This window comes from Pimephales promelas, chromosome 12 (genome assembly GCF_988280905.1).
Source record: "Pimephales promelas chromosome 12, fPimPro1.hap1.1, whole genome shotgun sequence".
Lineage (NCBI taxonomy): Eukaryota > Metazoa > Chordata > Actinopteri > Cypriniformes > Leuciscidae > Pimephales > Pimephales promelas.
The window spans coordinates 21,040,601-21,064,199 of NC_142780.1; the positions used below are offsets into that span (position 1 = coordinate 21,040,601).

Here is a 23,599-nt window from a genome sequence, read left to right on the forward strand (position 1 = left end):
ATGTGCAAAGATGATTTTATTTTTAATAAATAACGTGTAGGTCATTTAACACTCGGCTATTTAGTCACAAAATAAACTAGATATTGTCTCTCTCTCTTTTTCCTTTAATTTGATTTAAATAAACAATCAACAAAATAAATAAATGCAGTGTAGGCCTATTGGTGCATTAATTTGTTATTGAAGAATTTAAACTTAAAACTGTTGTCTTGTATGTTGTTGCTGTTGTTGTTGATCGCATGACATTCAGATCTGCGGTTACAAGGGGGATTTCATGTGTGGAAATTACATTCTCAACGCGCATGCGCATCAATGGCAGCAACAGTTTCGTTTTTACATGACTTCACAACCACTTTTCTTGTACTTGGAATTATTTGCGTCTACTAATAGATGGACAGCTCGGTTGTTATATTCTCTGGTAAGTTCCGAACTCATACCCATATCTCGTTCTGTCAGGCCTGTTTTTGTTTGTTTGTATTATGAAAATAAATAATGTAACAAGGAAGCGCAAATCGCTTTTTCAGCAGTATATGATGTAATTAAGTAATGATGCAAATACAGTGTGAACGATGCAAAAGTTTAAGAGTTATTGGTATTCACAGATAGAAAAAAAATCTACTCTCAACCTGTTCGTTTTTTGTAATGACACAACCCTTTTAATTTAAATGCTTCACATGTAACGTTAATTTGTTTGTGAATTTATTGTATTTATCAAAAATTCATAATGCAGTTTAAATACTAGAGAAAACATTAAGAGCAACAACCTTTCATGAGCAGTTTCTGAAAATTAGGCTACTGTTACATTTTATCTAACATTTTAAGGTAAAAGCAAATGAGTATTTAACTTATTTGTCCAACTTTAGCCGAAGACCTTTTTTTACAATAAAGGTTTTTAACTGGCATCAAACCTTTTATAGTGGAAAAAGTTGCTTTAGATTTTTAATATGTTCTTCACACTGAGAAAAAAATGTTCACTGGAAGGTTCTTTGAGGAACCAAAATTGTTTTGTTTTTTTATGGTGTCGCTGTGAAAGCCATTGGAACATTTATTTTCAATAGTGTATGCATCCAATTTATTTTGGGGGTATTACATTTATTTTTTAAGCTTCCTGTGATTTAAACAATTCTCTCGCGTTCTCTTTTTCAACAGATCAACAATTACAGCAATATTTGGGCTTCCTCAGTAAGTGTATGACTGGGATTTTAGTTCAAAGGATGTCCAACTGCTTGTACCGATCCCGCACAATCACAGCGTATGAATCACAGGTTATCACATCGCAGGCCACAGACATGCAGAAAGCCTCCAAGATGATGCAGATTGTCATTAAAAAAGGTCAACATGCATGCAGCTCATTCCTCAAATGCCTCGGAATTTGTGACCCGGCGTTGTATGAGAATGTTACAGGATGTCCAGGTTGGACAATCTATCAAATCTCTAGAAATAGTTCTATGCCAATGTCTGAATTGTTTATTCATTATTTATTTTTCTCTTTCTTTTTTATGCACTTATTGTCATTCAGCACAATTTGGTCTTGAGGACCATCAACAGATGGAGGGAATTCCTTTCTCAGGTAGATATTTTGCATATTTTGCTTCACTGGTAATGTACCTTGTTATAGACAAGTTTTTTTTTCTTTGCCTGCATCAGGGTAGTGAAATGATTTGCATTTCCTGTTCAGTAGTTTATATATTACCTTACTTCCTGTTGTTATGTCTTTGTTTTTTTTTTTTTTGAAAGATTACCTCACACTTGGTTTCGAAAGTACTGAAATGTAAAACCGCACACTTATCAAAAGTGCGAGTGACTAGATGCTTTGTTTTGCTGTCCTACATCACTTTGATGCAATGTCGTGTGAGTGCTCATATTGTTGTCTTTTGCTTTTTGTCTTTTCTTTAACAGAAAAAATGCAATTTACACCTTGTATTATTAACATACAAAACTCTTCCCTGACCAACTGCATTATTGGGAACAACAATAGCCAATGCATTACCTGTGACCAGCAATCTTTGCTTGCTCGGAATGATGCAATCAAAGGTAAGAGCTCTAGGAGATATAGGTCATATTCTTCTTGCGTTATAGACTTATTTATATGTTTATGTTAAATGGAATTTATTTTTTTCTTTATTTTTTTTACAAACAGTGGATGAAATGGCTGCTACTCAGAGCAGTGATGAACTGATCCCAGTGCCGGAAACAATAAGTGGCAACAGCATTCACATGGAGAGATCCAACATAGAGTATGTCATTTTAGGGGATCACAACAGTATGACAGTCACTGAGTTTTTGAATTCAGAGGATGAGGAGGATACAGAGACTGATCCTGATGTGATCGGTTAAAAGATGTGAAATAGTGGGCAAGAGGGAAGATCTAGTTACTGGGTTGTGATCTGGAGGGAGGGGGGCACAGTGATCAAGATGGCCGGGCCAGGTCCCCTCGTGCTGCAGACGCTGGCAGTTAGTCAACTCAGGCCTGAATGAGGCCAGAACCCAAGACCCATGATTGTACACAGCAGCATACTATGTGCTTTCAATTGACCAATGCTCAGGTGCTCATCTGGTGCTGCCAAACACACTGAAATATTATCCTTCATCATGGATTTTTCTAAACTTGTGTGCCTTGAAGTGGCCATTATATTTGATGCTGCCTTGTTTACTACTGAATATGACTGCTACTGACTGTTTCTCATGTTTTAATGGGTATATTAGTATTTATTTGTTGAACAGACATGTTTAAAAATAAATATGTTGGCTGGCATTTTAATACATTTATGCATCTGTTTCATATGTTTTCTATAAGCTTCTATGTAACTATTACGATTGATGTTCTGATGTTTAAATAGTTATTCTGTAATCATTTCTCAATGTATTTATGTAGGTCTGGATTTGTCTTGTGGGAATTGCTTATGATTTTATTTATGTTACTAGGTGATTAAAACCTGAGATACTGTAAAAAGGCATTTTTTATGAAGAAGGTGACACATTTGTCATTTTGGAGCAATATTTTGAAATAAATGTATTTGAAAAAAGCGATCACCGCTGTCTCCTAACTGATTTAGGTGTCAAGACCAAAATATCACAGATATTGTGTCACAGACTGCCATGAATTAATTAAATAAGGACATTAAGGGCATTTATTTAATTTTAAAATAAATATAGTTTTTTATAGATATTCTGTATTTCAAATTACTATTGCAAAATATAAAATTATAACATGCATTGCTAAATACGAATAATTACGAATTTAAATGACTGATTTACTTTTTAAGATGTATTTATTTATTTGTATTATGTATACTTTTATTTTGTTTAACACGTAAGTTCACGTGACATACGGACATTTCCTTAAAACCGCACGACTTCAATACCCATAATGCCAATAAGTGTTTACATGCGTCACTTCCTCTAACTGTAACTTGCGTCTTGCTACTTGGTTCTTTATTCCAACCCTCTAACAAACTCTAGCATAAACTTCTTTGTCACTTTTACAGTTAATCTTGATATGAGATTAAGGTTCAATAACGAGTATGACAGACAGGCATTAATACATTTATGAAAATCGTTGCAGTCATTGAATTTCCCGCTGTGTGAGGCGGGAGGCGGTTTGCTGGAGTAACAGTTGCAGGGTCTCAGTTTTTGCTAAACATGCAAGTTACAGATATTGGGTCCAGAGAAGATGGGAAAATATGGCACAGAAAATTTGTATCAACAAAATATGGGTAAGTTTGACATAACAAGCACGGAGAAAACTTAATACAATGAGAAAGGATTAATTAACGTTAATGCTGCATTTATGTCATCACAGCGTCTTGGCCACTGTGATCCGAAACGCGTCTGCTCGTCAAACCAAAACGGTTCGATTCCTACAAGTGGCATTCGACACCACAGGAGAGTCCTTTCTTGCTGGTGATCATCATGGCAATATTTATGTGTTTGACATTAGCAGAAACAGGTATAGAAAGTTCCATGTACCTTTCCATAATTGTTCTTTCCTGTTAATTGATAATAATAAATATTTCACTGTAATATCGTATTGTACGTCATCGTTTGACAGATTCAAGCTGGTCCAGAGAACAAGCCAAGCATGCACTGCTTTAGCTTTCAACTTGAGAAGAACCGCAGAGTTCCTGGTTGCTCTTGCTGATTACTCAATTAAGTGCTTTGACAAAGGTAAGTTTTTTTTACAGTCTTGGTATGACATATTATATTTTCTTCCATAGACCTGCAAATGTTTAACTGTACTTCTGACGAACTACTGTTTCCAGACACCAGACAGCTAGTGAGCTGGATGCGGGGTCACGAGGGTGCCATTTCTTCCCTGTCCGTCCACAGTTCAGGCAGCTACGCCATCAGCACTTCTTCTGATACCGCTCAGCTCTGGAACCTTGACACCTTCCAGAGAGAAAGGAAGCTTAATATTCGTCAATCAGTTGGCATACAAAAGGTTAGACATAATTTATCCATCCTTAAAGAGTTAGTTTGTCCAAAAATGAGAAATCATGCTTGCTTGACACGTGAGAACCAATTAGGCTTTCGTCAACTATATTTGAGTGCTCTATGCATGTTCACGGAACAAATGTGTGATTAAAAGCCGAAATTAATAATCCTTTTAAGCATCATATTATAGTAACAGCTCTGCATCAGTCCCCTGCTTCATTCCTGTGTGTTTGTTGTAGGTTTTCTTTCTCCCACACAGCAACACCATTCTCAGCTGTTTTAGCGACGACTCCATTTTTGCTTGGGAAAGCGACACTCTTTTTTGCAAGTATCAGTTGCCTGTTCCACAGGATGGGCCCAGAATCCACTACAAGACATTTGCTGTTACACAGTAAGGCTGTTACACTTAGACCCTTAAATTGGTAAAGCACCGACTGGTGTGCTGTATCATATGTAATCATTTTGTTTCTTTGTAGAGATGGGAAAACACTTGCTGCGGCTGGACGCTCCAACTTAGTCCACTTGTGGTGTCTGGACAGTCGACAGCTCTTGAGAGTAATTCTGATGCCTCCAAATGTCAAGACAGTAAGATGCATGGATTTCCTGGGGGATAGTTTTGATGCCGGATCCAACCAGGTACTGATCAGTTGTCTGCCACCTTAAAAAAACTTTGACATCATGCCTTATAATTTACTTTGTTACAACATCCACTTATTATCAACTGTATGTCATTGTACTGTGTAATATGGAATCATCTTTGTTTGACCTCAACATATTGTGCTCTGGTTCCTGAGACATTCTTGTTTTTTTTTCCTAACACTCAGCAATGAGAAGAATAAAAACTACTGAACCTAATTAAAAAATTTTAACCCTGTGATCCAGTTTATAATTATATTGTGGAAATAATCACACTGATACATGAATCTGTCCTCAGACTCTGGGCGTTTTGAGCCAAGATGGTGTCATGCGCTTTATCAACATTCAATCATGCAAGCAGCTCTTTGAAATAGGGTCCTATGAGGATGCCATCAACTCAGCAACCATTTGTCCTAAAGGCCACCATATTGTTGCTGTGATGGACAGTGGTGCTCTTAAAATCTATGATGTACGAAGTCTTTCCCCAGAAATCAGTAAGGTAAATATATTGCTATTAATTAATAATTATGTATTATTTTTGTAAATGGTAAATGATAGATAGATAGATAGATAGATAGATAGATAGATAGATAGATAGATAGATAGATAGATAGATAGATAGATAGATAGATAGAAGAACGGTACGGTAGTATAATATGAACGGTAGTATAATATGTTTGTGTTGAAGGTCCCATGACATGGGGTTATTTTATTATTTTATAATGTTTCCTGGGTTGCGCTTATATTGTTAGTATGTTTTTTAGATCAAAAATAGTTATAATTTAGAAATAAAAGGCATTTTTTCCTAACCTGATTTTAGCCTCTGATTTGAATGTTCTGTTTGAAGGGGCATGTCTGTTCAAATAACAGAGGAGAAAGCGGCCTACAATAAAGGTGAAATTTATGAAAAATAAGACTTTTTAAAAAAGAAAAAACATAATTATATGTTATATTGCACCCCATAAACACAATCATGCAAAGAAAAAAAGCAGTAAACCACCCCTTTAAAAAAACTCAGAAAGTGTCAATTTCATGTCATGGGACCTTTAAGAATAATATTTTTTTTTTTACTCCTAAAAATGTTAATTACAAGTGTTTGGTTTTGCAGCCTCCACAGCCTTTGTTGAAACAGGTCACTAAAGGCAACATCAATGTAGGATCAGGTCAGCGTTCAGTGAAAACATCAGGACGCAGAATACAATCCAAAGTTTTACCACCTGCTGTTTCCACTCTGGATGATAAAGAGGTTCTGTTTTTATTCAGCTTAAATTTTATTAAATTGATTTATTTTTTGTGGGGTTGGGGTCATGTGACACCTTCTGTATTGCCTTTTTAATACATTCTCCAACCACAACATATAACCTGATTATAATCCTATCTATTTAATCTATTTTGTGTAGAATGATTTGCCCAATGGCCTTAACAAGAAAAGACTACAAGCGTTACTAAGAGCGTTTGGAGAGTACCCAGCCAAATACAGGTAATATAAAAAATGTATCATGCAAATGATATTTGGTTGATTTATGCATCTCTGGTTTATTTGTGTGTGGATATTTTTTTTTTGTTTTTTTCTGCAGGATGTTTATTTGGCGTTCTCTGTTGCATCTTCCTGAGAACCATGCAGCTTTCAGTAGTCTGACAGACAAAGGCCTGCACTCAGCATACATGTGCCTTCAGGAGCGGTACCCCATCAAAAGCCACAAACTACAGAGAGGCCTACAGAGGTGGACACAGCATCAATCAATTGATGATTTAATTATATACATATAGATTTGCCCACCATAATGTTATGTAAATTTGTTATATTTGTCTTTTCATGTTTACCCTGACAGAGTGCTTTCTGCTCTTGCTCACTGGGCTGCTGTCTTTGGAGAGACTGATTATCTCCCCCTGCTGGCCTTCCCATTTGTCAAGCTGTTCCAGAACAATCCACTGATCTGCTTTGAAGTAGTGGCCACCGTCATTGGTGGGTAGTGTAAGACATAGTGTGGTGTTGGGTGATGTACACTGGTCTCTTTGGCAGTGATTCAGTGATTTTATCCATAGTGGAGTGACTTTAAGTGTCTGGGATTGCTTTTTTGCAGTGAACTGGTGCCAACACTGGTTTGAGTACTTTCCCAACCCTCCGCTTAATGTGCTGAGCCTGGCTGAGAATGTGCTGGCCCATCATGATAAAGAGCTGCTTCAGCATTTTGTTGCCTGTGGCATTACCTCACAGGTAAAAGACGTTGACAAAAGTGTTTATATGACACAGACTTTGACTTTCAAAGATTTTTTTGTCTTTAAGCCAAAGGTGATGAAGAAAATGCCCTACACACTGCTTTTCCTCTCCAGTTGTACGTGTGGCCCCTTCTTGAGACCCTGTTCTCTGAGGTTCTGATGACAGAAGAGTGGCTAAAACTGTTTGACAACGTTTTCTCAAATCATCCCTCGTTCCTTCTAATGGCTGTGGTGGCTTATGTCAGCTGCTGCAGAGCACCGCTACTGCTTTGTACTGACAAGAAGGACTTTGAGGTATAACATTAGACATTTTTTTTTTTTTTTTTATACTCACCACCCATTTGAGCTAATTTTATGAAGAATAGATCTGGCTTATCAAGACAGACATCATATATATATATATATATATTAGGGGTATAACAGTACATGTATTCGTCCCGAACAATAATGATATGGATGTCACGGTTCGGTACAGACGACGAATAAAGTCAGTCACAGGCGATCTCCAGAAGAAGGCATGCAATTACAGGAAAAATGAGCAAAAGAATAGGAGACTAACCCAAAACAAGAGTTCAGATGGCACACAAGAGCTTGCTAGTGGCTTATATGCTGAGTTTTGATTCATTTTTGTGATGCGCTCCACAAGCATGTAAATGTAAACCATGACTCCAAAACCGAGGTAGATACCGAACCGTGACTCCTGTGTACCGTTACACCCCCAGTATATATATTACTATTATTATTTATTACAAATGCATACATTTCATGTATTTATTTTGTTGAAATCTGTCCCAATGCAGTTCTTTTTCCATCACCGGAATAGCTTGGACATCGGTGCTATGCTGAAGGAAACCTATCGGTTGATGGACAGCACCTCTGATGATGTTCATCCTAGCTCTGCGCTGAGTGACTTTGAACCTCTGACACACGGACAGTACCCCATTTTCAACAAATACCCCACCTTCATAGTGGAGTACCAGTCCCAAGAACGTGAAAGGATTCGGCAACAAGAAGTGGAATATCTAAGGGAGAGGTACAAAATTTTGTTAAGTAGTAGTGATATGACTAAAGTATTTCATACTTCGTGCACCTTTTACAAAAAGGTTTCTGCTATGTTTGTCTATATAGACAGGAAGTTCAGCAGCTGCATGCTGAGGCGGTCAGACAGCAGGCTGAGTTTGAGGCCTGGTACAAACAGCAGGAGCTGCTACTGCAAGGAGAGGAGCAACGGAGAAGGATTCTACAGGAAGAGGAGAGTAAACTTTCACAACAAAGAGCCAGGTCGATTTCTCTCCTTATGCAGGAATTCTCACTATTGATTCAATTTAATTTAGCAGTTTCTCACACACAAAACTCACTTGACGTAACTTGCTGTGTTCAGATTGGCTGCTATGAAGCGTGAGCTGAAGGTGAAGGAACTCAATCTGATTGATTCTGCTAGAAGACGTTTTCTTAAACACCAGCAGAATCAGCGCAGTGTTCAGCTCAAGAGACTTGATGACGAGATTCAGAGAAAGGTTGCTTTGTACTCATATGTTGCCACTTTACTTTTGATTATGTAAATGAATCAATCATATTATACTTCAGTTCAAAAGCTTTTTATATTTTTAATGTTTTTGAAATAAGTATTTTATGATTGCCAAGGCTGCATTTATTTGATAAATCAGGAAAAAAATAATGTTTTGAAATATTATTACAATTTAGTCTTCAGTGTCACATGATCGTTCAGAAATCCTTCTAATATACTGTTTTGGTGCTCAAAAAAATTCATGTTATTGTCAATGTTGAAAACTGTTGTGCTGAATATTTTTGTGCAAAACACAATACATTTATCATGATTCTTAGAGTGGAACGTTAGAAAGAACAGTATATATATATATATATATATATATTGTGACATTATTAATGTTTTAAGGTGATAATACTACAGGGCAACCTTTTGAGCAATGTTGCCGAGCAAACACAGAGCCCGCGACTGATCTAAAGTATCCAGAATTTGTGGCCCATTCTTAATGGAAAAGAGCCCAAACAACATTGCTCAAAAAGAGTTGCCTTCTGTATCATCACCTTTACTGTCATTTTTCACAAAGTGTTTGTTAGACTAGTTAATGTATTTTGAAAAGTAAGTATTATATAGAAAGAGAGGCCAGGGTTGTGTAAAGGCTTGGCAGGTTTTTTACATGTTTATTGTTGTACTTAGATGGCACTGCGAGATCAGGAGACTGCAGCCGCCGTTCAAGATATAGAAGTGAGACAGATGGAACTGGATGCCCAGAGACAACTGTTTGAACAGGTTGGCCACCAAAAAAAAAACTTTCTTTTCTGCAAAATTGATGCACTATGAGTGTCCAAACTTCCTTCTGGATGGCCATCTTCAAGCGGAGTTTAGCTCCAACCTGCCCCAACATACCTACCTGGAAGTGTCCAGTAATCCTGAAGACCTTAATTGATTAGCTGTTTTAGGTGTAGGGTTGGAATTTAACTAACAGGAAGGTGGCCCTCTATGAGCTGGTTCGGATACTCTTGAGAAGTTGAGATGTGCATATCCAAAGCTGATCATCATCTGTTTGGCCTATTAGCAACTGGCCAAAGAGCAAGAGCGAGTGAGTCAAGAGGTGAGAGCAGAAGTGGATACGAGGAGACGCAGGGCTGAAATAGACCATTATATGTTTCAAAACCTCATTCAGACAGATGGAGATGTCAGCCAGAAAAACAAAAAGGTATGTCTCGCTACAATTTTCGTGAAGTGCATTTAATCTTTGTCAGACTTCTAACTCCATCCTGATCCTTTTTCCTTTCTGCATTTCCTTTCTTTCTCCTTAATAGGCTTGTGTTTTGCAGTTGATTTGTTGAATAAAAATTTGATTAAACTAATTATGAGAATTCACCCTCTTTCAGATGCTGGAAGAGTCTCTGGCAGAGGTGGGACAGATGGAAGTGGATGCTGACTGGCAGGCCGAGGTGAATAAGCGATTGGAAAAAGCGGAGGGGAGGCAAGAGAAGCAAAGAGAGCGACTTGTGAACCTCAGCAAGCAAACATGTGCTAAAGAAGATCAAATAGTCCAGCTAATGCTGGAAGTGGAGGGAAAAAAGGTGAGAATTTACATGTTAAGGTGCAGTCAGATTTGTGGAATTTTGTGGGCAAAAAGGTATTTCTTAAAGTGTTGGGATTTATAAAGTACGGGTCACTTTCAAGCTAAACTGCTTTCTGTTGGTCACATGAAATCCATGAGTGATTTTCCTGGTGAAAATTCATTGAACATTGTTACAACATTGGTAAACCACACTTTTAGTGTTCTGTTTAACGTAACATAATTCACTTTCATTACATCAATACGAAAGCCCAATGACATCATTTTGGTTTGGTCTTTAGTGGGATGATGTAGTAGCAAAACAAGCTGAACTGCAGGAGGAAAGACGGGCGGCTGCCACTGTTAACGCCCAACGGAGGTCACTTATCTCTCAGGAAACAGAAGAGACTGAGCAACATCATGGAAAACTGCAGAAGAGTCTAGAGGATTTAATAAGTGAGTTAAGACAAAGACTAATCACAAAACGTAATAAAGGATTCATGATATGGTTACAGTTTTAATATAACTTCCTTTTGAAGATGCAATCTATTTAAAGTGCCCCTATTATGCTATTTTAAAGGTTCCTAATTTTGTTTAGAGGTACAATAGGCTAACATGCATCCAAGGTCAAAAAACAATTTAATTTTCTCATAATATAGCATCACCTTTTTTCTCACAGTGTCTGAAATGGTTTGATGAAGAATTTGGTCACTAAACCCCTCCTTTCTGAGCCTACTCAGCTCTGATTGATCAGATTCTTGTGATTGGTCCACCTTTTACTGCATGTATCGGAAATGAAACGCCAATTCCAAATACCTGAATTTCAGATCCGGAGACTTCCTCAGCTCTAGGATACACACTGATAAGAACAGTAGCGATGCAATCAATCTCATCCTTTTGGAGGGCATGAATTTGCTTTCACAGTGCAGAAAATCTCATCTTCTCAACATGTCACGAACCAAACACTTCCAGGCATCAGCTACAACGACAGTGTTTGAGGGCAAGTCAAAATAGACAGACAACTAAGGCTGAACTAACCTACGTAGATTTGTAACAAATTTGCATAATGCCAGCCTATTGTATTCATTGGCTGGCATTATGCAAATTTGTTACAAACCTACATAGGTTAGTTCAGACTGTAAGATTTTTAAGAATCGGCTCTTTCTTTTGGGAGAAAATAACTACATTTATTTTTGATATTTGAAACTTTGCAGACCTTTTACATTTACAAACAGCGAATAGGTAATATTCGGAATAGAAAGAAAATGCCAATATCTGAAAAAGCATGATGGGGCACATTAAATGATATTCTGTTAAAGTTTACACACGTTAACATGAGGTAATTGAGTTGTCTAGGGGTTTGTTTTCACCGCTTTATGTGTTATGGAGATTATTTTTGTGTGATTGTAGATCGACAGAAGGAAAAGAGACTCCGATCTCCCTGCTCGTCCAGAGGCCTGCTGCACAAGCCCCAAAATGAGACCACTAACACTTCCTTGAATGCACAATCTGATGGTTGTTGTGAGTATAATTAGTATAAACCAGGGCTGCCAACTCTCACGCAATTGACACTGTTCTCACGCCACACATCCATTTTCTCATGCCGTGAAAAACAAAGAAGAAAAGTCTCTGCATTCAAATTCAAACAATAAATAGCATTTTGACACTCTGCAATGTGATGTGACGGATCGCTGTAGCGGCTCAGTTCAAGCAGCATGTGAAATGATAATCGATTCCTCTTTACTACTAGTTAATAGTAAATAAACCTGAATATTAGAAGACATGTTGAAAGATACAGTACAACTTACCGAAATGTCTCATCATGGCTCATGTAATCGTTTGATCAGTCTGGTAAACTTTGTCACGTAATGTTACATTTACCTCAGGAAAGCCATTTAATAACCATAGCATGTTAGTTATTTAGCATATTTTGCTATGTATGCACTATATTAAATAGTTATTATATTTTTACTCATTATTATAAAAACTGCATTAGATTAATTTGAAATGTTAATTTTAACCTTTAAAAATAATACCAGCTGACTCCCTGTTTCTTCTTCCATAATTCTCACTCCAAGCTAAACTCAAATGTTGGCAGCCCTGTATAAACCGTGAGCTGCACTCATAACCAAACATGATGAAATAAAGTGGCAAGCGATAAAAGGTTTCTCTTTCATGTCGCTGCACCTTAGTTTCTTTAGATCGTGGCCGAGGGGAGCTTGACTCTAAGGAAAGGGAGCTGATGCAGGAAATCAGAGAACTGAGGACGAAATTAGCTGCCAGGGCCAGAGCGAGTGACTTCATCTCACCCTCAACCAGCTCCATACACTCTCACTGATCACAGTCACCACCAACACAGGAGGAACCAGGGTCACATTCAAGAAGAGCTGAAAGACAATGTTCTTAGATGACTTGAGAAGCTTATCGACACTAACCCTAGCTTTTAATATTTTGTAAATGTGATATTTTTATTAGTCCCCCCCCCCCCCCCATATATTGTTTTGGTAAATGTCATTTGTATTATTTTTTTTTCATGTTTTTGTATTTAAAAATGAAAAAAGTTTTAAGAATTTTAATAAAACCTTAATGTAATCTATTTCTAAGAGTATTTATTTACTTTATCATTTTCTGTGTAAACATGGAGGCATCTTTGTGTAGACAGGACCCCGTCTGTTCCAGATAATTTAATGAATGTTATGTTGTAATATTTAAATTATATTTTACTGAGCATTGAGTTGGTAAAACACTATTTGGGGTGAGTAAGTCTCTTATGCTTAACCAGCTTGCATTTTTTTACAAAGAAAATGTAGTACAATTGTGGAAACTATATGATATACTTTTTTCAGGCTTCTTTGATAAGTATAAAGTTCAATTAAACATCATTTATTTGGACTAAAATCTTTTGCAATATTGTATAGAGGGCCTTGCTGAGAAAAAATAAATAAACGCTACTTTACAGAAAAGCCGCCCAACTAGACTATTTTTGGCACCATAGACGCATTTGAACGTTGTCTAAGTAGGCAGCTCACTTAGTTTTAAAACAGCCATCTTCAAGCGCTGCCCGCTGTTACTGGGAGGCGTTTATGACGTATCAGAATTGAGCACTTCCGGCTTTGGGTGCTGATGAGACTGAGGTAAACTGGTGATGCTTTGTGTTTTCATTTAGCGGTTGATGATCATGTGTAGATTTATCCTGTTATTTCTGTAATTACGCGAGAGAGCGCAGCAGACTTTGCCCTGGTTGGATCGACATAAAGGCGGTATAGTTGAATTATTACATTGATATAGCCTACAAGAGGCTTTGTTGCGGAATGCATGAATGCTTTCATTCATTTAAATGAATGGCAAAGAAAACCGTTTGTAAATGAACAGGATTTTGTTCGCCGTTACGTGTCTTCTGTTATCATTCTTGTCAGTCAAGTGCATTTAAAAACAAGAGTCACGTCATTTTTCTTTGCAGAATATTAGGTTAGTATGAAATGTATTTAAATGTTGTTGTTTTTTTTATCCACAACGCTTTTTATTATTTCTAGGTTCACATAGTAAGAGATTTTATATTATATTAAATTTTATATTTTTCATTTTTGCATTTCATTTTATTCTGTATTAATTCAGTTGCAGTCACAGTCGCCTATTTAAGCTTGGACTGTGTCTGTGTCCATTAGACTAATGGGCTTTTACACAGCTGGGCTTCTCTGTAAACTACTAAATGAAGCTGGATGTATAACTTCATCTACTGAAATTCAGCCAAATTCATAATGGAGACAGAATGGACCTTCACAAAATTTAAAAACCAAAGCACATTCCCTGGATAGCCTCTAATGTGTCCCTGCTCGTTGAAAGTTTGTGACATTGTTGATGTATTTTGAAGCATGGCAACATGAATCCATACTAAAATTTAAACTAAAACTGTTCATATAGATTGAGCAACACAACAATGGCTGAAAGAAGTGACCTAAAAGCTGAGCTTGAGCGCAAAAAGCAGCGCTTGGCCCAGATTCGAGAGGAAAAGAAACGAAAGGAGGAAGAGAGAAAGAAGAAAGATGTAAGTGCTTTTTTTGTTGTATAAACTATTTATCATTTTATCACCTGCAAATATTTGTTCTGTGATGCAGTCTGAGATCCTTCAGAGGACTGAAAATGTGTCAGAAGACTCAGACCTAGAAAGGAAGAGAAGAGAGACAGAGGCTCTCCTGCAGAGCATTGGAATTTCACCTGAACCACCTCTAGGTATATGATACAGAACATACACCTGTCTGTGCATGTACATAATGTGTGTGAGATACATCTTTGTCAATGTGCATGGCACCTGCTTGAATGTAATGATAAAAGGAATCACCAGGAGTCTTTATAATGCAAAATAGTTTTTTTTCACTCAGCAGCCTTTAGAGCTATATCACCCTACCTTTGTGAAAAAGAAGTACACTATACTACTAGCATACTTTACTTTTTAAAAGAGTATGTTTTTGGACTTGAAAATTGCAATCAAAAAAATAAAAAAAATAAATGAAATTGCAATCAAATAAAAATATATTACAGTTATAATTTATATTAAATGCAATTAGCTGAATGTTTTTTTTTTATCCACTTAAGTATATGACTTTATAACTTTTATATCTAATTTCATGATTACTTCTTGTCTTTTTAAGATATTAGTAATCTAAAATCTACTTCATTGCAATTTATATTGAAACTTTTGTCAAGTATTTAAATATATTTGTAATTACACATTTGTAATCAGTGTTGGAATTGGTCAAGATTCACTTGGGAACATATTTTATATTTTTAAACTATATTTTTTCATTTTTTTTTTTTTAACTATATTTTGAACTGGAACTATTCTCCCCTTGAGTCTCACCATTTCCAGCCCTGTTTGAAATGATTTGTAATGTAACCTGTTTGTAAGGTTGCAATTAGTACATATTAAATATATTAACTTTAAACAAAATATCGAATAACACACTACAGTTACATTTATTATAAAGTATGCTTTAGTGTGTTAGTCAACACATCAAAATAAGTGTAGCCTACTTTAAAGCATAAGTGCACTTTGTGTGTTTTAAAAATAATCATGAAAGTGTACTTTAAGTACAATACACTTAAGTGACCTTTGTTTCATTAATATGTTATCTAATTACAGTTTTTTAAATTATACTTTTATTTGAAGTACACTACAAGTGTACACTCAATACAACAAAGCACGCTTCTTTCTCCCACGGGTATGGTTCATTTTGGACTGATTTAGCTGTTTTATTGATAAAGGGCATGTTGCTTAGGCCTCTATTTGTTTTTAATCTTCTTTGCAGGAATGGATTGTGTCCTCGCTAGAATTTTTGCTAGATTTAAATCAGATTTTGTGGCATTTCAATGATCAATGAGTTAGGTCATGAATTCATCTCCAAAACAATTATTTTTTAATTAGATGAGTATAAAGAAGTTTCATCAGTACTTAATAATCTTTTATACTATGGCTATTTGAAATAGACTTCACTGTGGCACACTCTATACATAGATTTATAAGGTGATATTCCATGTAAAATTGTAATAAATCTGAAGATGAGGTGATTCAATAATATCAAAATTATAACGTTTTAGAGAGAAGTGAAATTCGCGTGACGATCTCTCCTGTTGTTTTTCTTTTTGGGTTTTTTTTCCTCTTTGATTTGACCATTTCAATCCATTCTGTTCATTTTGATTTGCCTGTGTCTGCCACTGCTGGCCATCAGTGCAGCCACTGCAGCTTTTAACATGGGATACCTGTTATTTTCATTATTTAGTCCCAACCCCTATGTCTCCCTCTTCGCAATCAGTGAGCCCGGTTAGTGAAACTGGAAGTCAAGAGTCCATAGATGGAGGGACAGTGGGAAGGTAGGAAATCTGCACGAGTGATTGTTGGCATACCAGACTGTATCTCAACCTTTAAACCATTATTTGCTTATATGTGAATGTGTATGGAAGTAGTGTTTTGATGCAGGGTTTTCAAACTTAAAAAAAATAAATAAATATTTTATTTTAAAAAATATTAAGTGAAAAATAATATATTATTAAAAAATATTATTATAAAATATTATTTATAAATATTAATATGTTATTATTAAAATATTATTATTTGATTATTAAAAATAATAAGTAAAATAATAATTTAAAATAATAAATAATAATAATTTAAAATAATTAAAATAATAATTTTTTTAAATAAAATAATTTTTAAAATGATAATAAAAAATATTATTCTTTTAAAATATTATTAGAAAATAAAAAGTAAAAAATATTTAAAATTTAGTTTTAGAATGATCAAAGCTTACTGGAAATCTATATAATTTCTCTTTAGGTTTATACATTTAACAATATTCTAATGATGGGTAGAACAAATACACCAATAAAATTAGTCATATATTTTTCAAATGTTTCCTTTTCTTTATTTCCATATTGTAGCCTAAAAGCTGGATATTTAATTTTGCAATATTTTTTTTTTCTCATACAGTACAAGTAGCTTTTTATATAAATATTGTACATTTAACTCATTTCATATTATAATGTGATCATCATTTTTGGGGGTCCTTGGCATCAAAAGCTTTGAAAATTCCTGTATGTGAGTATGTGAGCTTGGATTTGAGACTGATTGCAGTTTAATTTATCCATATTTTGCTAATACATTCTTATCAAGACGTCAGACAGATTTGCTATATTATGTTTAATTAGGAGAAATTAAATATAAGAAATAAGAAAATTATCAATTATTCGAAGGACAGTTGATTTGATTTATTTCAGGGAAGTTTTGCATTATTTCTTAGGTCAAAATATTTGGCTATTGATTTTATTTTATTATTTTGTTTTGCATTTCCCTTAAGACTAAGTCTGATGTTTTTCCTTTTCCCTACATCTTTGATGGGGACATCAGATATCGGTAAGGATGGAGAAGTGTTGACGTTGTCATAGCATTTGTTGACGCATCACCCATCAGTGGATGTGGTTCTATTGTAGCTGTTCAAGAGTATGGACGTATGGTGCCAAAGTCTATATGTGATTTCACTTCAAAAGAAAGTATGATATTTCATGTAATCGTGCATGAAGAGGGTTTTGCACTGCTGGTGAAGCTGCAGGACCTAATCATGCATCCTCTTGGTCTTGGTCCTAACTATTATATGATGTATTCTTCTGATCTCTCTAGGACGTTGCAATGGGACACCGACCCCTTAGCTCTTCAGCTTCTTGCAGATTCTGTTCATGGGTGAGTCTGCCACCTTAGATTTGATATAGGAAACATTCAGTCTCAGAGAAATGTAGAATAAATCCTAAAGATGCTGTCATATTTATCATTGTGCAGCGAAATTTAGTGGGAGAAATAGGAAACTGCTCAAAAGGGTGAAAAAGTTAGTTCACCATAGATTTTGTTCATGTTCAAGTTGGTTATGTGAATTTGCTCCTCTGATCAACAGAATGCTGCTTGGAAATGAGGAGTGCTTTATACATGGCTACACTATCAACAATGGACTATTGACACAAAATTGCATTAAATGCCCATTCACACCAAGAATGATAACTATAAAGTAAACTACATTAGCGTCCACACCATCGGGTGATATCTTACTGTTTGTTTGAAGTATGTGCTTGTCTGTCATTTTAAATGCTCGAGTTCGATACAGCAGGATTGATTCTGATTGGCTGTCAATGTTTTTATGGTTCATCAGCTGGATAAAATCGTTCTGAAAGTGATTCCAAGCATATTGTTCTTTTAATATGATTTTTAGAACTATATCATTATCGTTATCTTTATAGTTATTGTCCTTGGTGTGAATGGGACTTAAGACTTTAGTAGGATACTTTCAAGTAGTCCAATCCAAACAAACAAAAAAAAAACATTTTAAAATGTTCTCGTTTTGGTTTGATTTCTTAGGTGCAAGATGCAAAGGCTTGGAGCATCAAAAATTGTTCAGATTGATTTCATACCAAAAGAACTGGTGACATACTCTAAAGAGACACAGACGCCTGTCGCAACTGATCAGCCTGAGGGTAAAGAGCTGTTTTGATTCCTATGTTATATTATGGTTGGATATCCATACAAATTAAACTAAATATAATGGCTTTGCCTACAAAACAAATGCCATTACACTCATCTCATCACTTACTGTGTTTCCACAAATATGTCAATTTTCCACAGAGGATGAGGATGAGGAGCTGTCAGTGCCCAAATCTGAGCCAGTGCCACAGCAGCTAGAGGAGGAGAAGCTTCAGGAAGATGAAGAAGGCAAGAAAAATCACAGTTTCAAAAAAGAAAATAATACATAAATAGGAAGTGTAACATCTCATAACAACAAGTGAATGAATATGTGTCTTAGTTCATCCTAGAGAACTCACCAATGAGGAGAAAGAGCAGATTGTTCATTCAGAGGATTTCCTGTTTTTCTTCGACCGAAGCATCCGTGTAGTGGAGCGAGTGCTGGCCGAGGATTCGGACATTTTCTTTGACTACAGTGGGCGAGATATGGAGGACAAAGAAGGGTCAGAGCGGAGGCTTATATAACAATCAAACATGCACGATATCCCAAATGATTAGAGAAAAGTCATTCATTAGATGGTACCAGAGAGGTCTATTTAATGGTGGTGGTTTAATGGTTTGAAATCAGGTTTAATGAGGTGACCCAGAAACTGAAGTGTTGCACTCAACTTCAAGTGACTCCTGGGAAGCTTACTGTAAATTGTTTTGGATGATTCTATCAAAATGCAAAGGTTTGTTTTGTTATTAGGGACATGCAAGCCGGATCAAACTTGTCTTTTAATCGACATTTCTATGATGAGCATTGGTCTAAACATCGAGTCGTCACTTCCCTGGATTGGTCACCACAGGTACTTTATTACTAACAACATTAGTTAACTCTAAAGCAATGCCTAATGCAAATGTGTTACTCACAAATGACTTTTTGCAGTATCCTGAATTGCTAGTGGCCTCATACAACACTAATGAGGATGCGCCTCATGAGCCAGATGGAGTTGTGCTGGTCTGGAATATGAAGTTTAAGAAGATGACCCCCGAGTACATATTCCACTGTCAGGTTTGAATTCCCATTGCTCCCAATTAAAAACCTTTAATACCTGAAAGTTGTTCCCTTCGGCTGCATTTCTATATACTTTAATTAAAAAATTGATGTAATTGAGCATCTGTGTGTGATCAATCAGCTTTTAATGAAAAGGCCTGAATCAAAATTGAATTTCTAGCTCAACTTTCGGATGCTGTCTGCGTCATTAATGCGCATCATTCTGTGTTTGCTCTGATGTAACTGATAAATGAACTCTCATTCTTCAGTTTATTCCCTGTATGCTCCCTTTGTGCCAATCGACCTTGATGGAGGGCAAGCTGACGTCCTCAATGCCAAAACATAAAAAGTAGCACGGCACAAGTAATTACTAATGCATTTTATGCCTTCCCCCGTAGTCCTCAGTGATGTCAGTCGGCTTTGCTCAGTTTCATCCTAATCTAGTGATCGGAGGCACTTATTCAGGACAGATAGCACTTTGGGACAATCGAAGTCACAGGAGGACCCCAGTGCAAAGGACGCCTCTGTCTGCAACTGCACACACTGTAAGAGCACCAATTACAGATATGTTTAAAAATATAACTATATATACACTACCATTCATGATCCTGTGGCCTGCATTTCTTTGATTAAATATGCAGCAAAAACTGTAATAATGTGAAATATTATTTATTTAAATTGTATTTATTATCTATTACTACAGTCTTCAGTGTCACATGATCTTTCAGAAATCATTCTAATATGCTGATTCGGTGCTCAAGAAACATTTCTTAGTATTATAAAAGTTGACATCAGCTGGTGTTTTTGTGGAAACTATGATGCTTTTTTACAGAATAGAAAAAGAACAGCATTTATTTAAAATATAATTTTTTTGTAACATTAGAAATGTCTATACAGTTACTTTTGGTTAATTTAATCCATCCGTCCTGAATAAAAGTATCAATTTCTTTAAAAAAAAAAAATCTTAGTTACCCCAAAATAGTACATTTAAATATTATATTATAATGTCATATAGTATAATATAATATTAGTATAAATGAAATGCCTTCTGTGTACTGAAAAATAGGTAACCTAATTCAGTCTGATGGTAGTTTAATAGTTAATAATGTGAGCTGAAAACACCAAGTTTGCCAGGTCAATGAGGTGACCCAGAAACTCCAAGATATTCCTGAGAAAACGTCTGTTATTATAAATTGCAAAACACATCTTATAAGAATTACGGTATTTTTTTCATTATGTGGCAAAGCAATCCCTTATTTGTTTTAGAAAAATATTCTCATAATTTCCTCTCCTTAATAATATAGATGTCAAACCTGTTTCATATATTATGGATTTAATGACTGTTTTCTTGTTATCTTACCAATTTATTGTAGCATCCTGTATACTGTGTGAATGTGGTCGGAACACAAAATGCCAACAACCTGATCACAGTTTCCACAGATGGCAAGATGTGCTCCTGGAGTCTGGACATGCTCTCACAGCCTCAGGTGTCCAGATATTAAACATTTAGACAAATGGAAAATTATTGCCATTTTAGATTGATTTAGAACAATGACATGTCTATTGTTGGTCACAGGAAAGTATGGAGCTGATCTACAACAAGTCAAAGCCTGTGGCAGTCACTTGCATGGCCTTTCCTGCAAGCGATGTGAATAACTATGTGGTAGGAAGTGAGGAGGGCACCGTTTACACAGCATCCCGCCACGGAAGGTTGGTGGTTCCTGTAACAGCAGAACATAATACACACCTGCACACTCACACTCTTTTTACACTTGGATGGCCTAATCTAAGTGTTGTCCTGCTTTGCCTTCTGATAGCATTACCTTGAACTTGTTTAACTTGTCCCATGCAGTAAGGCTGGTATTGGTGAAATGTTCGATGGGCATCAGGGGCCTGTGACTGGAATCAGCTGCCATAACTCTGTGGGTCCAGTTGACTTCTCCCATCTCTTTACCACTTCCTCATTTGACTGGACTGTCAAACTGTGGTCAACCAAAGTAAGAGTTGTTTTGGAACTTGTGCTGCTCTATATGTATTTTGATTATTCAGCGTTCTATAAATATAACTATTCCATCTCTCTGACAGCATAACAAGCCCCTCTATTCTTTTGAAGACAATGCAGACTATGTGTATGATGTCATGTGGTCTCCAGTTCATCCAGCACTCTTTGCTACAGTTGATGGCAATGGTCGTCTGGACCTCTGGAATCTCAACAACTACACAGAGGTCATTACATTATTTAATCTGTCTTCTGTTATATTAAGAACATTCATTGCATACATTAATTAATATTAGTTTAAGAGGACTTGCATCTTGGGGCAAAACCCTAAGGTAAACCTGGGGTAAACTTTCCCTGATGTCATCAGATTTTTTAAAGATCAAATTAAAGATCTATGTATGCTCATATGTTTGAGGTTACTTTTTTTGGCTGCATGTATTCGATTAAAAAAAAATACAGTAACATGTTTTATATTATTTACAATTTAAAATAACTATTTTCTATTTTAAAAGGATAGTTCCCCCAAAAATGAAAATTAGCCCATAATTGACTTACCCTCATGTCATCCTAGGTGTATATGGCGTTCTTCTTTCAGATGAATACAATCAGAGTTATATTAAAAAATGTCTTGGCTCTTCTAAAGTCGTACTGAACTCAAAATTTTGAATGGTATTGTTAATGTAATTTGATTTCATGCAATTATAATGGGTTGATTTTTACTTCAAAATAAAAGAAAAACACAATTTGTTGTACAAATTTAAATTAATTATTGTATCTACAAATCAAATCAGCAAAATAACCAAATCAACAAAAAAAAAAAAAAAATTCACAGATCACTACTATCCACAGTAGTCAACATTTGAAGTGGATCAAAAACTTTCTGCAAAATTATACATACATTTTTGAACAATACCCGTTCTTGTCTTAGGACAACTTTGATTAACTTTTGGACCCACAAATGTTGACTACTGTTAAAAATTAACCTCAAAACTGTTCAGCTGGAAAGATGGCATTCTACCTCATCATATTTGCATGCAAATTACCTTTACGTCACAATGGTCTTCTGCTTTGAACTAAATTAGATGAATCGTTTTTCCTCACAATGTCATTACGTTTACATTCCAAAACAAGTTTTCTGTGTGTACCAGGTGCCGTCGGCAAGTGTGACTGTGGAGGGAGGATGTGCTCTGAACCGGGTCAGATGGGCAACGGGAGGCAGAGAGGTGGCAGTGGGTGATTCAGAAGGCCGTGTTTGGATCTATGATGTGGGAGAGGTAATGACACCTACATCATGAGTACAAGAACAAGTCATTCTCTAAAATTTGGATGAATTCACTCATAGCCAAATACACAGACAGATCAAACAATGTGCAAATTTCAAGTCACTAATTCTGTTCTACCGTGAAGATGTGATGTAGAAGTTGTTTGTATTTCTATTTTAGCAGTTGGCCACGTCACATACAGACGATTGGAGCAAATTTGCCCGTACGCTCATGGAGATTCGTGCCAACCGAGGGGATGGAGAGGAAGAAAGTGCTTTGGAGCTGCCTGCATGAGACAGACACAATTACATTCAGTGAAAAACAAGTAAAGATATGCTGAAACAGATGCTTGATAGCCTAAGTGAGTGAATCACACATCCACACTGCTGTGATCGGAGGTCTTTTTCTTTTGCCTACAAACCTCTATTTATAGCATTGGTGTTAATTAGCAATATTTCCTGTTCCAGTGCTAATAGTTAATTCTGGAACACACACAGGCAAAGAAAGAAATGGGCTTGAGCTAATGTATATCTATGGCTTGCAGTGACTATAGGAGTGAGCCTGTGATCACACTCTATCGTCAGCTTGTTTTACTTATGTGAAAATAAAGGGTCATACTGAGATGAATGGGGAATGCATTGACCATTATGTAAAATGTATGGTAGCAAAGCTTATGAATGTGACCTTTCTTTGACCTTTAACGTTGTGTGTGTGTGTGTATAATTTGATACAAACTGCTGCATAAAAGCAACTGTAAAATGTGAACTTGCAATAAAAGTTTTAATCTTTATTTCAGCAGTTATTTGTCCGAAATGTTGGTGATAAAAAGTTTTTATCTCAATGTCTTCTTATTCCACAATGTTTTCGAGGCATTAAACCATTAATCTTTAATCACAATGACATGAGATTCCTTGTCATCCATGGTTTTTTCCCTCCATCATCAGC

At 36.0% G+C, this 23,599-nt stretch overlaps 3 protein-coding genes across 12 annotated transcripts; all 3 read left to right on the plus strand.

Moving 5' to 3' along the window:
- Positions 1 to 258: 258 nt before the first annotated feature.
- LOC120484651 (uncharacterized) lies at positions 259 to 3,027 on the plus strand. The gene is made up of 5 exons (XM_039679960.2): positions 259 to 415; positions 1,147 to 1,410; positions 1,517 to 1,567; positions 1,897 to 2,031; positions 2,138 to 3,027. The coding sequence occupies exons 1-5, from the start codon at positions 388 to 390 to the stop codon at positions 2,332 to 2,334; spliced, it is 675 nt and encodes a 224-aa protein (XP_039535894.2). The 5' UTR covers positions 259 to 387; the 3' UTR covers positions 2,335 to 3,027.
- A 356-nt stretch (positions 3,028 to 3,383) lies between these two features.
- tbc1d31 (TBC1 domain family, member 31) lies at positions 3,384 to 12,954 on the plus strand. Its single transcript, XM_039679999.2, has 22 exons — positions 3,384 to 3,713; positions 3,800 to 3,946; positions 4,049 to 4,164; positions 4,260 to 4,438; positions 4,671 to 4,822; positions 4,908 to 5,067; positions 5,366 to 5,566; positions 6,176 to 6,313; positions 6,468 to 6,547; positions 6,645 to 6,791; positions 6,900 to 7,033; positions 7,152 to 7,285; positions 7,402 to 7,581; positions 8,088 to 8,320; positions 8,416 to 8,568; positions 8,669 to 8,804; positions 9,488 to 9,580; positions 9,867 to 10,007; positions 10,186 to 10,380; positions 10,661 to 10,814; positions 11,769 to 11,879; positions 12,551 to 12,954. Exons 1-22 carry the CDS (start codon positions 3,640 to 3,642, stop codon positions 12,694 to 12,696), a joined length of 3,204 nt encoding a protein of 1,067 aa, XP_039535933.2. The 5' UTR covers positions 3,384 to 3,639; the 3' UTR covers positions 12,697 to 12,954.
- Positions 12,955 to 13,404: 450 nt separating this feature from the next.
- dync1i1b (dynein cytoplasmic 1 intermediate chain 1b) lies at positions 13,405 to 23,444 on the plus strand. 10 transcript variants are annotated; one of them, XM_039679941.2, is made up of 17 exons: positions 13,405 to 13,492; positions 14,280 to 14,403; positions 14,474 to 14,588; positions 16,085 to 16,226; positions 17,530 to 17,589; positions 18,256 to 18,371; positions 18,520 to 18,606; positions 18,698 to 18,860; positions 19,106 to 19,205; positions 19,286 to 19,411; positions 19,792 to 19,938; positions 20,767 to 20,880; positions 20,970 to 21,103; positions 21,246 to 21,390; positions 21,479 to 21,619; positions 22,541 to 22,666; positions 22,835 to 23,444. In XM_039679941.2, the coding sequence occupies exons 1-17, from the start codon at positions 13,482 to 13,484 to the stop codon at positions 22,946 to 22,948; spliced, it is 1,965 nt and encodes a 654-aa protein (XP_039535875.2). In that variant the 5' UTR covers positions 13,405 to 13,481; the 3' UTR covers positions 22,949 to 23,444. The 10 variants fall into 10 exon arrangements, with proteins under 10 accessions (XP_039535875.2, XP_039535876.2, XP_039535881.2 ...); XM_039679942.2 differs by having other exon boundaries at positions 22,838 to 23,444; XM_039679947.2 differs by having other exon boundaries at positions 16,136 to 16,226.
- Positions 23,445 to 23,599: the final 155 nt, after the last annotated feature.